Genomic DNA, 18,227 nt, shown 5'->3' on the forward strand with positions numbered 1-18,227 from the left:
TCCACTTTTTTGAGACTAAAAAGGTTTTTTAAGACTATCTGACTAGTTGGTCTTCTTCATACAAGCCACATAACCTGATCCAGTCAGAAGTCTTTGCAGTATGCCCACAACAATTGCTTAGTAAGACAACTTGAATTCATTTTTCAGACTTCTTTTGCACCCCTCTTAGTACATGCTCTAGAATCATGGAGAAACAAGATCAGCTTGTGGAAATGAGACAGTTATTGTTTAAAAATTCCTTTTAAACAGTGTTACTACATTTGCCTTTCTGTTTTATTGGATGTCCCTCTGCTTCTGAACTTAAGAAAGGGCAAGCAAGAGCACCCAGTTCACCTTGGCTGTATCATTCATCATTCTGTACACTACTGTCACGTTCTCTTTTATTTGCCTCTTCTTTAAATTAAAACAATCCCTATCTTTCCCATCCCTCCTCAAACAGAAGACTCTGTGACTCAATTATTTTCCTTGTCTATCTCCAAATGCCCTTTACTTTGGCTATATCTCTTCTTTAAGATATGAAGAAAAGAACTGACTTGACAGAATGCAATCACACCGTGCTTGGCGTGATGAATTAGCATAACCAGAAGCAAGTATATTCCCCTTTTTTTATCTTTTGTAATACAGAGGAACTTTGCCTGTATCTTGACCTTTATTTCTCCAATGTGAACCATTAAGATTTTGAGTTTTCTAACAAATGACAAGTCAAGGATGTATGGATAGTTCTTCTCATTAAAATTATGCCAGTTTGGAGAAATGGACATGGTATAGATTAAAAAATTTCCATTGATACCACAAAAAACTTCCTATAATCATACCCAAATTTTTATAAAGAATTGGAAATTCTATTTGTGAACCATATGAGGTCTCCAGGTACTGCTTCCTGATATGCTTTTAACTGTCCATAACTTTTAGTGTAGAAGTATCTCTCTATAAGTAGCAGAATTTCCCTTACCACGTGGACTAGAAGGGAAAACCATCTCAGCCCTCTAGTGCTGTAATGGGACTGACAAGCACAGGGCATTCAGAATGCACCTCAAAAATGCACAGCAAGTGTAACTGATACAAAAAATAACCATCACTAGAGCCTGAATTTGCAAAGAGCCCTAGACAAAATCAGCTCTGAGGAGAAAACTCTCTTGGTCAGTCACTCACTCATCCATAAGTCATGCCAGTGACAATATTTTAAATGTCAACACTGTATTTTTATTAGTCATCAAGGCATATAGGGACAAGGAAGCAAGAGCATATAATGGAACAGTGATTTCCAAAGAGAGGATGTGTAAAGCAATAGCTATATAAATAAAGATCATTTGGCTTTCAGTCAACTCCTGGTGAAGGACTGTTGTTCATCGTGAAAGATTTTTACTTAAAAAATTTGGAAAACACTGTAATAAAGCATCAGTACAAAATGTGAAAGATTGAGGACAGACCAAGAACGCTGAAGACATTAATAAAGAAACAGTAGTGATAAATGACAGAATTACAACCACTACTCAGTGTAAACTCCTGACACAACATGACTATAAAATCAGATCTGCTAGTCAGTTGGGATGCCATATATGATCAACAGTGTGGAAAACCACAGCAGCCCCAGCTTTTGCAATTAACAATATGTGGGTTTCCTGCAGGTCTTTTGTTTTAAAGTCAAACTTATCTTGAACAAAAACGGAGTTATTTAAATGTTCTCAAAGGAAAAGTGATGTAAAGCTGTGAACATTCATTTCATCAGCCTGTCACTAACTCATTGACCTGGGATAGCAGGTTGGTTTGCCAAAAAACATATGTGTATATGTGTGCGTATCTAAAAAAATTGCTGGGAAAAGAGAAAGTTATTCCCTGCTTTTCATTATTTCTGTAAAACACAGACCCCTTCCATATTCTTACAAGAATGTGTCTGTCCCTGGTTGTAACTTGCAAACTGCAAGGGTCCGTCTGTAGCACAGTTCTCATGTGAGGCATGAGAGAGGCATGAGGTCTAACCCAGCACAGAGCTGAGACTGTTGTCAGAACTCCTCCTGATTACAGCAGGCATTGTTGAATCCCACAAAAGGACAGGAGTATGAGAAATATAAACTAGAAAGCTCAGGATTAAGACCTCCAAATTCTGAGATCTGTTTCAGTCTCCAGCATTTTAAAACTGCCAAACCTGTGGGGTAAAGGTGACTTTTTATGATTAGAATGGTATAAAGGGATCTAAATGTGGGAGGCTTAGTATCCTGTAAGCAATCAGAGTTTTCATGGAAGAGTTGGTTCACAGGCCAAATGTCAAACATGTTAAACTGATTTTCTAAAAAAGGATGATGGAGTAAAACTATGAGATCTGGATAACCAGCTGGGAAGCAAAAATAAAGACAGAAATAGCTCCTGTGCCTTGAAACAATTTATATTTACAGTATTACTATTAGGAAGCATCACAAATATCACAGAATCATTCAGGTTGCAAAGACCTGAGATCATCAAGTCCAACCTATGACCTAACACCACCATGTCAACTAGACCATGGCACTAAGTGCCACACCCAGTATTTCCTTAAACACCTTCAGGAATAGTGACTCCACCACCTAAAGGTCCAAAATAATAGAAGCAAAATTATTTAAAGAACTATTATCTTTGTTACCAATTCTCTCAAGTTTCTTCTCACAGCTGTAAGGCAGCAGTAAGGCTGTTATCTGATGGGGAGACACCTGGCACACAGGTACACCTGGCAGGGCACTGGGTTAGGCAGCATTAGAAGCGTGCTGGGGACCAGGGCTTGTTTTTGGGAGGGAACTGGATGTGGGGAATGTAAGCTACAGCACTGCACAGTGCCCTCTCTGACCTTGCCCACAGATGCAGCTCACTAGCCAACCCTCTGGTGTGCCAGTCAGTCTCCTACAGCCTGACAGGGCAGAGGGGCCACTCCACAGCCCTGGAAGTTAATGAACTACAGACCCTGGGGAAAGTGAAGCAAAAGTGTTTGTACAGACCTGATATCCAAAACATGACACCTGAGAGATCTGCTGTAAATTATCTTCACCCCTACCCTGTCAGCAACCAGAGCCTTGCAGTGTGGGTTGCCAACCCAAAGGCCAGTGGTCTTTCACCAGGGAGAAATGAGACAAAATGTAACTTGCAGCAACAGCAGAATAATTGAGTCTGCTCAGATTAGCTTCACCTTGCTGAGTAAACAGACTTGTGCAGCTGGGGCTCATTTACAGCCACAATCTCTTCCTCTTTTTGCCTCTTCAGTCCCTTTGGCTCCTGGAGCCAGGCAGCATGAGATCTGGCACCACCAAACCCCCTCACAAGGGGATAACCCAGTCACCTCACCAAACGCTTCATTTTCTGTTTAGAGAGCAAGAAAGGATAAAAGAGCTGCCTAGGGAGTGACAAGAAAAACCCCAAGGACCAAGAAGAAACAGCAAAGAGAAAGTCAAGGGAGTAGCAAACAGGATGGGTGACAGACAGAGGACAGGAGACAGAAAATGAGATCCTCTTCCTTGGTGTGCAGGGACCTCACCACATGCCAGCTCTCAGGCCAGGGCAAATGAAAACCTTCCTACTCCATCAGTAAACAAGGAGAGAGAGAGAAAGCAAGAAAAAAGGAAATGTCATCTTAACCATAACCGAGCAGAAATTTTCATTCCAACTGGCTGTACTAACAGCAATAACAGCTTCTCAACTCCCCATGTTCCAATCAAAACTGAATGGTGCTTTCTGCAATACACAGGGCAACTTCCTTTCCAGAAGTCATTACAGCTTTATAGAGCGGCACCTTTGCACTCTACCACAAAGCAATCTGTTAACAAACATTAGGAACAGCAGGGATGGAGCAATGGGAGCCTCTCAAATCAAGTATTCATTGATTTCATTTAGACGATTATACCGACCAAAAGGGTTTAGAGTTAATCTTTCCCTGATGGCTTGTGGTACATGAGCAGGTCCCTGGGTGGTCCAGACACTTTGGATTCTGTTGCTGTGTCTTCCATGACCTCATGTAACCTCTGAGACACCAGCTCTCCTCCCCAGCCTCCACATGGTGTGCACTGCAAATCGTGGATAATAGTGATCTACTTCACAGGGAAGGGAGAAATAAAACACCTCAACATTATCACATAAGAGAAACCACCATAATTAAGTGATCTCTATATCTATTATGTTTGCAGCCCCCCCATAGTATTTCTACTGCTATTTTTGCTGCGGTTTTGCTGGGCTTTTTTCCCTGATGAAACCAGCAGAAGACAAAATTACTTGCTAATATTTCAATGAGCTTTACTTCCACTTGTCTTCCTTGTAATTTCTTTTACAGGCAAAGCTTACTTGCAAAAAAAAAAAAAAGTGTATGTGTGTGGGAAAAGCTCAGATCAGATGAAATGTGTTGCAACAAAGCAAAACTAGTTAGAGGTGGGTGGGTGTGAACATCTCTGCAGGCTACATGTAAACTGTCATGGGCAGTTGTGTCTACATGAGCCAAACCAGCTCAATGCACACACTGGTCACACTTGGGTTTTGGTGTACACTGACCATACTGAACACAAGATGTAGACAGCAGTGTGCAAGCCAGAGCATTCCAACAGGAAGACACAACTGCACTTGTAGACTGACTCCTGTGATTACTATAAGCAAAATTTTGGAGGGTACAGAATGAAAGGAAATAAGGAAATGATGGAAGTGTCAGACATGATTATAGGAAGATGACAAGAAAGTTCAGTGGAAAAGGGAGAAAAAGAGCTCAGGGTTTCTGCAACTAGTCTTCCTCACAGCATAACAAGTAAGAAGATCCTGACCACATGCGACTTCTGTGAAGGGCAGATAAAACATTGCTCACCAACATTGTATAGATGCATTCCAAGAAAGACCAAAACCAGCAAACACATGGATACCAAATCCACACAGCAAGAGCACTGTTCACCTCTAACGCCCCCAACACCTCATACACATACAAAATACATACATACACCTGAGATAAGAGAGCTGTGAAAGGCACACCCTTTTCAGGAACTCTTAAAATCCTTTTGCTGCCAAGCACTTTACTTTCTATATTTATCCTCCCTCCAGAATGTGATTCTCTGCCAAACAGCTATCTACTTCTGTCTAATATGTGGCTTCTAAAGAAAAGGAATGCTAGGACAAACAAAAGGAGGAAGTGCCCAGGACTCTTATTTTGGGGGCAATGTAGGGAGAGGAACCACATTTTTAAGTCTTTAAGTCTTAAGTACAGACACACTTTCTTCTGTAAGCCACAAGACTACAAGACTTAGATTGGCAGTCAGCCTTCCTTCCTCTGGCACCATGAGTAGAGCAAAAGGTATCTTGTGAGTTGATATTTCCAGAATGGACTCATCCTCTTCTCCATGGCCTACCCAAGCTACATGGAAACAAGCTCAGATTCTTACCTAAAATGTGGGACATGCATCACTGGCTCCCTCCTCATGTTTTCCCACCCTCATCTCATACATTTGTGGTATAGTGCAATGGTTTCTTTTGCACACTGCAATCTGTTCAGCTGGATGGAGTTCACCAACCCAATCCAACTTGGTATCATGGCTCAGGCTCCATAGTTCAAGCACTTGAGTATGACCATTATGTGGTCATGTTAGTTGTTACAGCAATGGCAAGTAAAAAGTCTGTCCATACCCCGTTAGTGTCCCACCTTTTCCACATGTAGTTTCACACAGAAAACCGTAACGTGCTCATTCAGAGTCAAAAACATGAGACTAAAGTAACAAGCAAGCAGCTGAAGCCGCAATCTGTTGAATTCACAAAAGACATGGATTTCCTAACGTCTGCTGGGGCCTGATGTATATATTTTGTAGGGTACAAAACAAGGCAGTGTACAAGTATGGAGATGGACAGGAACTGAGGGATGTCTCCCTTCAAACAGTTACAGCAGTGAGATCTTCCAGCTTTTTCAATCATGCTGTTGAATCTCTGCCTCCCCCTCCAATTAGCAGAGCAAAACATTTCTAAAAAAATTTAGGAGTACAGGAACAGAGAGACGAAAAAGTAAAATCAGTTGCTCTTTCCAACTCTATGTTATGGCTATTGTCCTCAGGAGAGCACTTTCACCTGGCACCTATGAAGTAACAGTTCCTGGGGAGAGAGCAAAAGGGTAAAAATTTCATCTCTCTCCTCATCAGACATGCACAAATAATGCTGCTTTACCCAACCAACTAGCAGCTAAATGGTGCTCTCAAGACTCAAAGAAAGAAAAGCCTGGAAAGACCAAGTTCATTTCAGGCTACCCCAGATCATTTGTAAAACAAACTCTGAAAATCCTTGCCCATACATAAAGGCAGAGAACCCTTTTCTTTAACCCCAGGCTGATTAGACGCTTATCCATGTGCAGGATGGACACATTTTGAACAGACACATTTTGACATTCTGTTTAATGCTCTTTATTTTCACTAACCTGTAATTACTTCGATGACTACTGAACATTAAAAAGTGTGTCTTTGTTAGAGAAGATGTCCCTCCCCGATTTTAATTAAGGTGTAGGATTTCACAATGCAGATATCTGAGGCCTATTAGAACTGCTCTGGTAATATAAAGTGAGACCAGACTTCACTTCCATGATATTTCCAAGGTTACCTTCACTTCCTCTCAAAACAAACAAACAAAGCAAGTTCCTCCCAGCTTGGAGAAAAGAAAAAGGGGCACTTTTGTTTCACTTGAAGATTACCTCTAATGGAAAAGCTTCAGCTCTGTCTCTAGAGCAAGAACTCAACACCTTGTGTAATTCAGCTTCCTTATGAAGGGGAGTTTGCTGCAGTCTGAACAAAGTACCTATGTTACACACATTTCTGAGCCAGAGATATGTATGCACTGCAGTCGAGGGTGACTTAAAGTGCAGTCTGCTTTGAAGAGTGCCTTTAGAAAGATGGCACTGTGTGGTTCCACATTTATTGCCTCTCAACAGCTTCTGGGTTGAGTTTACTCAGGTTACAAGTAAAATGATTTTTAATTCTACATAACAAGCAATTTCAATCAGAAAGTTTAAAGTCAAGCCATCCTCTTTTTCACCCATATATCATAACTCTTGATGAAGACTGGGCATGCCAAACACAAGCAGGCAGCTCTAGGGTAAAAGTATTGTTTGAGGGCAATAGGTCAAGTTCTCTCCTAGTATAAATCAGTATTGCTTGCCTACTTTCAGTGGAGTCATTCCCATGTAGACCAGCTGTGGATATGACTAAATGAAGATCCATCTTCAAGTGGGAGGCTAAGTAACTGCCCCACTGGTGATACAGAACCAAAGGAGGTCTAGAGTCATTCTGCCCAGCCCATGCTGCTTCAGACAGCAATAAAAAGGTAGTGTGGTTATTGCTAGTACAGTGCTGCAAATAGAGCCTGAGAGCAGAGAATGTCTTAAACAGTATTTCATTGTCCCACAGCCAATTTTCAGAGTAAAACCACAGACTAATGTGAAGACATTTGACAAAGAGAAGATATTTCTTCTGGTCTAACGTTTGGGCCCTGACACCAATACAACATTATTTCCAAATGACAAAAAAATCTTGTAAACCACAAAACACAAGGATTACAGAAGTCAAAGATAGAAGAAGAAACCCACAAAGCAGAAATATTAAGGCCACCTGTGCACTAGTGAAATGCACAGTTGCCACAGTCAAACAGGATATATCCCTCATTAACATCACATATAATAAATCACACATATATGTATAATAGACACTTCATCTTATTCTAGAGAAGTAGAACCAGAAAAATTAAGCTGAAACTTTTGTGGCCATTCTCCAGAAAAAAGCTCTAGCTTGAATCCTAGCAGCTTTCAGCAGTCTAAGTCAATAGGACACCAGATGGAAAACAGAGGTCTCCACGTAGATCCCTGTCAAAGTCAGAACAGGATTCTGAGGTCAATGCTTCCAAGAAGAAGTGGAAAAAAAGAAACCATAGAAGGGTAAGTTGCCAAAGTTTTAACCTGAGACCTAACTATAAAGCACAGGTTGCCAAGGTTTTAACCTGAGACCCAACATCAGCCACAGACACTTGTTTAATCTGTCAGGTGCTCATTAGTGTCAAGCCCTCGTGGCAGCCTCCATACTGTCTTTCTATACTGCAGCTGGATGAACGCAGAGTTATATACCATCCTAATGAGCCACAAAGAGGGTGATGTGCGTCATTGGCTTCTGTTTCAGTCTTGGCAATCTCAGTGTAAAAGCCTTGCAACAGCTTCTGATTCTGCTGACATTTAATTAGCCAGTGTCATTTTGATGCCATAGCCTGTCTCATCAGGATGATAACTACAAAACAACATGTGGAGCATAAAAGTTCCATGAGAAGTTTCAGGTCTGGCAGCCAAGGATACGAGTCCCCTGACAGTCACGGTTCCTGGGATTGGTCCCCATTAGCCCTTTGTTTTGGCAATGCTATCAGCAAGAGCTTCTCTGTTAAGGAGAGGAAAGCAAGAAAAACCCCCAAAACTCGCAAACCTCAGCATAGCCTTGCAAAAAAATGACATCCTTTAGCTTGAAAAATTTTACCTGTCCTGCAGAAAGAGAGCATCCTTATTGTACAAACTCACAGCTATTCATCCTGAAGGACAGGTTTATCCTACAGGATAGATTTGATCATCTCCTGGCCTCAAAGGTAGTCCTATTTATTTAAGTGTGTACAGTATTTTCCTCCATTTGCCATCTGGTGTTTGGGAAGACAATCTCCAACAATACCTGCCAATTGCTGCTTGTTCACATCAGCTGCAAAATTTGACAATGGTCATTTGCTACACAAAATGTGACCAATCTATGTTTTTATTTAATAAAACCAGTGATTCTGGTACAGTAAATCTATTTACAGAAGACAAGCTCAGACCTTTTTGTAGTTGGGTCTTTTTTCCAAAATACTATTCTTATACATTAAACACAACACTCGTTTTTTCTAGAGTTCACCAGTCAGAGATGTATAAAAATTCAAATGAACCAAGATATTTCTCTCACAAAACAGAATCAACTCAAAATCTTTAGGCACAACCTAATGTTTTACAAATTGTGGAACTCATGGGCCATAGCTCTGCTTTTGAGCAGTGCATCCACCTGATGCAGAGGATGGGCAGAAGATCTCAGCAAGCTTAAAAATTTACTGAAGCAGTGCAATTCTCAGATCTCAGCTCTTTTGAAGGATCCTTGCCAGAGCAGAAAGCTGCTTCCCAACTGGATAAAGATATGCCAATCTTTTGGAGCAAAATGCTCTGGGAACTCACAGCTCCCACAAGGACAGGGGTATCTCTTTCAGGCAAATGCTATGGGCCAGTAATGGCAACACCTCCATCAAGGGTGAAGGTGTTCTTACAAGACTTTTTCATTTGGCTTCTGTTCATCTTATTTCCATGATATAATCATTATTAGAGTTTCAGCCGGTTCATGCCCACTGCAGACTGGGGGTTGTAACTGGTTCTACCAGTTCTCTATCCTAAGTAGCCTTTCAGGTGCTTTGCTACACCTTAGAGAAGGTGCTTGTCAATGCACATTATTGAGTAATTAATTTCCAGCTTCTTCATCAACATTACTTTTTAAAAGGTCAAACTTCACCCCAGTTCAGAAAGCTTTAGACCCTCATACTAAAGAAGAAGTCACATGCAGTGATCCTATTCCACACTGGAGTCCCACATTTACAGTGTTACTTCCTGTTTCCTCATACATTAAACCATAGAAAATCTGCACCTATCATTTTAAGCAAGATCTTGCCATGGAATCCCTTCACCTGACCTGAATTATATGCAGATCAAGACAAATGGATGAGTACAAGAACCCACATTTACCTTATACTATATGTTTTAATAAATGAATTTCATTTTATACATGCATACACAAACTCAAGGGAACAGAAGGAACAAGGTCTAAGTTCATATAATTATAGAATCACAGAATGGTTTGGGTCAGAAGTGACCTTAAAGATCATCTCATTCGAATTCCCCTGCCATGGGCAGGGACACCTGTCACTAGACCAGGTTGCTCAGAGCCCCATCCAACCTGGCCTTGAGCACTTCCAGGAATGGAGATCCACAACTTCTCTGGGGAATCTGTCTAAATGTGAAAATACAGAAAAGTGAAGGGAAGCCAGCAGCTGCTCCAAATCAAAACACCAAAAATAACTACCTCCAAAAGAACTTAAGCCTTACAGCACTTCCCTCACACACATACACACACTTGTATCCATTACCTTATGAAAGCTCTTCTTGCCTTAACAATCCATAACAGTAGCAGCACAGGAAAGTTTATTTGAAAAAATATGTGTTAGCATGAACTCTGTAAAAGACTTTGGAGTACTAATGTGCTCAGTGATTATGCACTTCCCAGCTGTACTACCCAATAAATGCCAATTTTCCTCATTAGTAAAGTAGCTGGGATCGAGTGAGCATAGGAGGAAAGCCAATGTAGCAGTTAAAGCAAAGCACTGAGGATGAAACAAGTTGTATTAGCTTCCCATGACAGCTAATGACCTGCTGTCTATAACTGCTTCTGACTTGGTGTCTTTACCTTAACACCAGGTAATACCACCTACCTTGGGAGAAGGGAAAGCAAAATTAATGAAAGCTTTTAACTGCTCCAAAATCCTATAAAAAGGAAGATTAATCCTTAAAAATTTCTGAAACCACTGCTATTATTGTCATTTCTTTGTTCTGCTGCAGCATGTAAAAGTCCCAGAACCATGCAGTTCTAGGCGCAGCATTGATGTGGAAAATATAGGTGGTGCCTGTCCTTGGTGAACTCAAATCTCATGAAAGATAAAGAAAGACACACTGAAGAGAAGCCCACAGAAACAAAAGGCTTTGGGCTTACAATTTTTCATATATGGATAGCTACATTTTTCAAAACTGACTTCAGTTTCTCCTTAATGAATGCATCATATCCAAGTCTCATTATCAAATGAGTCCTATTTCAAATGTCAAAAAAGGTAACTTTTAAAAAATAGCTATAAATCCATGCCATCAACTATTACCATTTTGATTGTTTAGTTAGCAAATACTCTTCATGTGCCTAGACTAATTAGCAATATACTGCATGAAGTAAACATGGCAACAAGATATTGATTTGATAAATCTTGCCAAGTTTAATAAAGAAATCTTGATTCTGTTATTAATATATTAACAAATACATAAGGTTGAATGTCTTATTTGGCTCAGTCCATTTCAAATTAGCGCAAGAGGGGAAGGTGCATGACTTACTCATGATGCCCAATTACTATAGTATGCTTAGGAGTACATGCAGCAAGAATCTTCCATTCCACAGCAAATCCTCTTTTTCCTTGGTTTATTTTACAAATTTAAAAATAGAAGAACACTTCTAACTGTGTTAGTCTATCAGAATAAAGCCTGATTCAAGCTTGTGTTCATTTACACTGCATATCTGCATTGATATCAGGCAGCATTAATTTTTCTAACCTTATGGGGTGGAGAAAATGATTTTTCATTAAGTTTTGGTGTCACCAGGAAATTATATCAGCATAAATATAAATAGCCTTGGTGCTCCATTGGGATTTAAGTTACCTTTTAGCTTAACCTCCTAAAAACCCTTCCATTTCCCTGGAGGTGACAAAGGTATTGTGGCATTCCAAGATCTATGCTCCCTCTTCAGCAAGGCATTTAAGCATACACTTAAAAGTTGAGCAGTTAAGCAAACACTCTGTTAGTCTGAGAGCACAGAACATGCATCATGAAAGGGGTGACACACTAGGTCACTACCCCTATACTCCTGCAACAGCAGTTGAAGCAGATTTGAACATTTTGTTACAGCATTACAGTTTGCTTCCTTACTCCCTACCCACTCACATCCTTCTGGGTCAAGGACACGTCTACACAGCTCTACAGGCAGATGAAAGTGCATTCTTGCCTTGCTGCAAGTTGACTAGAAGCTACATAAAGTTATTTCACGTTCTTGTGACCCTCATGAATAAAGACCCTGCTGAAAGGTGCAGTGGATTAGCTTGGGCTCCATGCCTGATTTGAACAGTTTGCATCTAGTTGAAAAACACAGAGAAACACTCCAAAGTATTTTCTGTTAACAGAAGCACATAAATACAGACATGCCTGTGTTTATAACTAGTGCCTTATCTTACTTCATAGTAAATGCAAAGGGATCATGAACCTCACAGAAGTACTAACACCAATGAGGCTTTTCTTAGTTTACAAATGTTTGTAATACTTTGTTATAGCTAACAGGTAGCAAGCTCAAGGAGTCATCTGAAATGTTAGAGGATTTCTTCAGGCTTTTATGGGTTTTTTTGGGTAGGAATTAAAAAACTTATTTCTCCTACACCAATGCTACTGCATATAAGAACTAAATATGAAACTTTTTTGTGCTACTCTGTCAAAAGCTTTTGTAATCTCTACAGAGACATCACATCAAGATGAAGTGTCTTCACAGACAGCCTTACTAAGTTTGCAAAATCTGCGTTAACATGATCTTTTAAAAGGACAGCAATAAAAACACCATACTAAATTTTTTTGACTGAGGCTCGAAAAGAAAAGGTGTAAGTGCTGCTGGAACTCTCCAAAATGCCACTGGCATTCACCTGAGACTCCTGTAAGAAATTAGCAATGCCCAAGTTCAAGGCTTAGCTCTGAGCATGACATTTGAACTAGACAAAGAAAACAGAATCTCCTCTGTGGATTTTCAAGGGAATTGTGAACCATTTCTATCTAGTTATAATAAGGTTATTTTTCCAGGATGTGACCTCAAGCACCAGTTTGTGTCACTCCTCCATGAGTAGCTGCAGACGAGCTATGTCTTGAAGGAGCCCCTACCCCAAAGCCAGGCTGCAAAGTAGGGGTACAGCTCAGGGCAGTTCCTCGTGGACAGCTCAGTTCTGCTTTCTCTCAGTGGTGCTCCCTTCTCATCTCTGCTCACAACATGTAGAACAGGAAAAGTGAGGAAGAGCAGCCTAGAGTCAGTGCAGGGGAAGCAGCACAGCTCTGGCACATGGCAGGGTGGAGGAAGATGAAGAAATAAAGCAAAGGAAAGAGAGGACAGAGAAACATGTGGAAGACACATGATTACCAGCATGACATGGTTGCTGTGCCCACACACCTCTGTGTGTGTGCACAATGTACACATGTACTTGCATATATGTACCGGTGTATGCATTTAGTGTAGGAGCTGGGAGGCTGTAATGAAGGTTTGCTAACAGAAATCTCCGTGTTGCTTGTGACATATGTATAACTTTCTATGCACTGTGGGTCTAACATCTGCAAGAATGCCTTTTGCTTCTGGTAAAATCAACCACAGGAAGGGCAAGGAAGGATGTAGGGGTGACAAAATGCAGAACCCACCATCGCCCTGAAGAGTGCAACGACAAAAACTGAAAGTCTGAGCTCCCCAAAATAAACTGTCTGTGTTTGAGGGCTGGAACAGCAAAAAGAGGAACTCTTGGCCTTGATTCTGCCATTACAGAGGGACCAAAAAGCTGTAACTAGAGCAAGTGGTCACAAGGAAGTGTCAGGAAAGCGACTGAAGAGCCACACTGGCTGTAGAAAAAAAGATAAGTTAGATGAACTGTGACAGCAAAGAAATATTATGTAAATCAGATCAGCTAAGCCAAGTAGAAGGCCCAGGCACCAAAAAGACACTTTGACACAGCAAAGCAGAGGATGTTTGGAGAGTAAAGCCAGCAAAGGAACCCCATAACAATGGCCTTGCTGAGGAGGGACCGTGCTTGTATCCTGCCCATCCCAAGGCGAGTGAAAGGGCACACATGGAAAGAGTTTAGGGTCAAAGATCAGCAGGCCTGTGCCAAGAATCATAGCTTTTCATTAGCCGAGGACAGAGAAAGGCCCCAAATTGCCTGCCCTTTCATCGCTTTGTTTTGCTATGGGGCTTGACATGGGTGCAAAGCTATCGTAAACACACGTACTGTGTTACAGAAATGCTAGAAAAAGAAAACAGTCCTTTTTTTTTTGTAAAAAGATGGATATTTTTACAGCATTCTACAGAGCCAATCATGACATTTAATTTTACAGAGCAGGAAGGAGCTCAGTAAATTGCTGTAAAAATACCCAGCCTTATGCAACCGAAATGCCAACTATGGATCAGGCATTTGGAATAGCCATGGAGTGGCACCATGGACCTCCCCAGCATCCTCATACACTCTGTATCTAGGGACAGAGCTTAATCTACACCTCAGCCAGCTGTGTACCCTTGGGCAGTGACCTCTTTCGTAGAATGACCCCAGCAGTCACTTCATATATAGCTTTGGGGCTATAATCTACTCCCCCAAACCATATTTTCCATGTCACAGACTCTGTTAAGTCATTTAACATAAACTGTAGGCAGGAGACATAAAAGACCAACATTTCAATTTGGCAGGCATTTAAATTTTCATTGTAAGCATTCAGACAAGGAGGAAATAGTTACACAAGGTAAGGAGTCACAGATGCTTTTAAAAATACTCTCATCTTGAATGAGTATCTTAGGTACAGTCCTACACACAGCACAAGAGTAGAACATGGTCAACCACAACAACAGCAACATAATAACAAGACTGACTGGCTTAAATGTGCTGCAAGCACGCAAGCATAGCTCAGTAACTGTTTTTGCATTTCTTGCTTGAAAGAAACATTGCATAATACTAGTGTAACTATAGATTGCTTTCTTTTTTTCCACTGAGTATTCAATTCCTAACAACACTTAATAAACTTAATGAATGTAGAACACTCCCTATCCCCATCTGTTTGTTTCTTCTTAGTTAGTAAAAGCATTTTTAAAAAATTTGGCCCTTATATGAAATACCAAATGCTGTTATTTATGATAAAATCAAGAAATATGTGGTCTTTGTTTTTTTTATTAAAAAAATCTCTTCAATACTCTTAACATAATTGAAGGATAAACTATTTTTGACACCAACTGCTCTGAAGAATAAATAGCCCATTAAATAAAACCCTTCAGTGTACATTCTACCTTTACCAGTAGAGAAGTGAAAGTGATCAGAAAAAGCTTGAGGGCACTACAGCACAATTTGAAAGGAGAAGGCAGTGAAAAGGCCCAATTATTCTTATTGCCATACGAATATATCTAAAATAATAGGAATCTTCTCAATTCAAGTTCACTTGTTATCACAGCTGAAGCTACTATTTATAATACACTAATAATAACATGATTTACAATTTGATTGATATAAATGAGCTGTTAATGTTAAAAGAAAACAAAGCTAAGTGGACATTAACCGTTTTGCTCTACATTGTTATTTCACACAGAGCCTATCAAATTCCAATGAGTACCAATAGATATAGGATCTTCTCTTGAGCTGGGACACCCCTCAAGGTTACTCCTTGAGGCTGAGAGATACCTTACCACACCAGATTCTTGGTAAGTGATTAACAGCATGCTAAACTTTGAAATCTTAGCTAAGTGTACAAAGGATTGAATGTGCACATATAATCCTTTAGACATAAAATGATGACCAAGTCTGGGACTAAGTCTGGATTCAGCTGCACCTAAACCCCTCTCAGAAGGAGTTTAGAACACAAGGGTGTCCTTCCTGAACCTCATGACTCAACAGGACAGTCTCCCTGATAGTTTTGTCTGACGCTGCCCTCTCTGAAGTAAATAATCAAGTGTACCTTGCCATCAAATCTTGTTAAACCACAGTCGCATTAAATATCAAACTTTGGTTTTTACCAATAAATATATTGCTACTTCTCTCTTACTGAGTGAAGTGCATCACTCCATCCATGACAATGTGGAGTTTAATCTGGAAGCAGTCACACAATAAATAGGACATACCTGATGTGCCAAAATATAGATATTATGGCCAACATCTTTTGGGGAGATACCATCATCTCCGTTCTCCTCCTCATGGTCACATTCGAGGCCTTGGTTATATGCATTCTTCATCACATCCACCTGTAACACATACCCAGCCAGGGAGAGATGAAATAAATGTCATTCTTGGGGAAAAAGCAAACTGTGTTTGAACAAACTGGCTTTGTTCAGCTCAAGCCTGGATGGGTGCCCTGCAGTTCTGCAAGAAGAGTGAGCAGCCTGAGAAACATTTTCTGAATAAAGACAAGCTTGAAGGATTTATGAAGCTCCAAACCGCTACATTTTTCATCAGTAACCATGAGAAAGGAACAGGAATGCTGAGCCTTTGTGAGCAAGTGTTTTCACAAATTCTTTTAAGCACTGATCTAGATACAGCAGGTAGTGTTGTGCAGCCATGATCTCCCTCTGGCTAGAGTCAGCAGCAGCATCACTCAGTGCTCTCCACACCGTTTCACATTAAAAAAACCCCACTTAAACCAAAAAAGGAAGGGAAGATACAGATCTGGGCAGGGTGCTGGGGAAAATCCAAAATATTCAAAGGCCTCTTACAGGACCAACACAGGGGAATCCTCCATTCCCCACACAGGGCCTGATCCTGTAGTTGTACCTTAAGGAGGGCCTCATTGTGCTGACATGCCACCTTAGTGATGATGCCTTGAAACTAGCTATTGGCCTCTGCCCAAGGGCCAGGCTGGTACCCACAGATCACCCCACAATCTCTCCAGAATCCTCAGATCTTTCAGTCACTGTTGTTACACAGTCAATTGGATTGGGAACAATTTCTTCAGAGTTCCAACCCAAAGTTCCTGGAGACCTATACAAACATCAGGGTTGTTCCAAAACACTTCAACAACTGTTTGTAACTCTCTTTGTTCAGGAGACATATCTATATAACATATATGTATATCATATATATTCTATAACCACACATACCTTTCTGTTAGCACTGTTTCACTAACTGTACAGGCTTAATTTGCCAGCCCCTGACAAACTGCACTTGAAGAGAGTCTACCAGAGTATGGTAATTTAGTTAGGAAACAATTACAGAAAGTGCTTGGAATGGATAAAAATAATGAAGCCGTAAAGACTGAAATCATGCGTTCTTGATCCTTTTAAAGTTCTTTTTGTGAATTAGTACTATCCTGATACATTGTGCCACCATACGCTGCCAACACTTTTCAGCTTAGATGTAGATCATTTTAAAAATGTTTTAATGACAGATTTTTTCAGCCAAAAGATTTATGAATATTCACAAGTTTTCTCACCAGTTCCCTTGGTCTCATGTTGAAAAGGATTCTTTCCGCATTCTCGCTGTCGTGCCTGCTTTCCATAATAGCCAGCAAAAGCTTGGAGGCATTGTTCTAGAGATACAAACCAAGGTAATGCAAATTTTAGCTCTCTTTCATGGATTAATGACCCTTGCATTTATTTTAATTGAGATTATGAGGACCACTTTTTTAGAGGATAAGATTTTAAACCACTTGCATCTTTTATTTTACTCACATAGTTAATGGGTTGTTTTTCCCATTCTAATGTCAGCATACTGTAAGAGTAACTAACCCTGCATACTGTATTGGAAGAAGCCTTTTAAACAGTGAAAAATATTTGACTTAAATACAGAGGTTTGCTGTAGACTGTGCACAAGCAATGACATTCCATTTCCTTTCCTTATTGCTCACCTAGAAATTTCTGCCATGGCCTTCTGTTAAAACAAGACTCAGCAGAAGTAATTACAGAATGTATTACATGAATGGTTTTATCACTCAGGCAGGTTTTCTTCCCCTTTGGTTTTTATGAAGTCCAATTGGTTATTTGAAAGGCTGTAAAATAAACTGTTTCCATATATTCCTGGAATTTTGTTTCACTACCACATATTCCTGGGGGAATATATAAAGTAAACCTTTACTTTGTCAACTGGCTGCTTTTCACCAAGGCTTCTCCTAAGGATTAATTAGCATGAGCTTTGGCAGCAGTAGCCCAGTGGTGCTATCATAGAATATCCTGAGTTGGAGAGGACCCACAAAGATGATCAAAGTCCAATGTCTGTCCCTGCACAGCACAGCCCTGAGAATGACACCATGTGCCTAAGAACATTGCTGAAATGCTTCTTAAACTCTGTCAGGCTTGGGGCTGTGACCACTGTCCTGGGGAGCTGTTCCAGTGCCCAAAAACCCTCTGGGGGAAGAACCTTTTCCTAATATCCAACTGAAACGTCCCCTGACACAACTTCATGCTGTTCCCTCAGGTCCTGTCACTGGTCACCAGAGAGCAGAGATCAGTGCTGCTCCTCTGCTGCCCCTCGTGAGGAAGCTCTAGGCTGCTGTGAGGTCTACAGAGACCTGTCTGCCTTCCAGTTAAATCAGTTGTTGTGAAGAGGAAAGGAAGAATGGTTTTGGCAGTTTGACTGCATTCTGGCAGAAGAGAGTTGCCTTGGTTCACCTGCCACAGCATCCCCTCATCATTCCCCGTTACCGA

At 40.6% G+C, this 18,227-nt stretch overlaps 1 protein-coding gene across 1 annotated transcript in view; it reads right to left on the reverse strand.

The window, feature by feature from the left end:
• ITPR2 (inositol 1,4,5-trisphosphate receptor, type 2) overlaps positions 1-18,227 on the reverse strand; it is a gene marked incomplete at its 5' end in the record, with an annotated part of 78,171 nt that overhangs the window by 47,169 nt on the left and 12,775 nt on the right. Inside the window, 2 exons of the mRNA XM_009072500.1 lie at positions 15,714-15,833; positions 17,018-17,113. Of these exons, the coding sequence (XP_009070748.1) occupies positions 15,714-15,833; positions 17,018-17,113 (216 nt within the window). The remainder of the gene's footprint in view (positions 1-15,713; positions 15,834-17,017; positions 17,114-18,227) is intronic.

This window comes from Acanthisitta chloris, unplaced genomic scaffold (genome assembly GCF_000695815.1).
Source record: "Acanthisitta chloris isolate BGI_N310 unplaced genomic scaffold, ASM69581v1 scaffold1954, whole genome shotgun sequence".
NCBI classification, from domain to species: Eukaryota; Metazoa; Chordata; class Aves; order Passeriformes; family Acanthisittidae; genus Acanthisitta; species Acanthisitta chloris.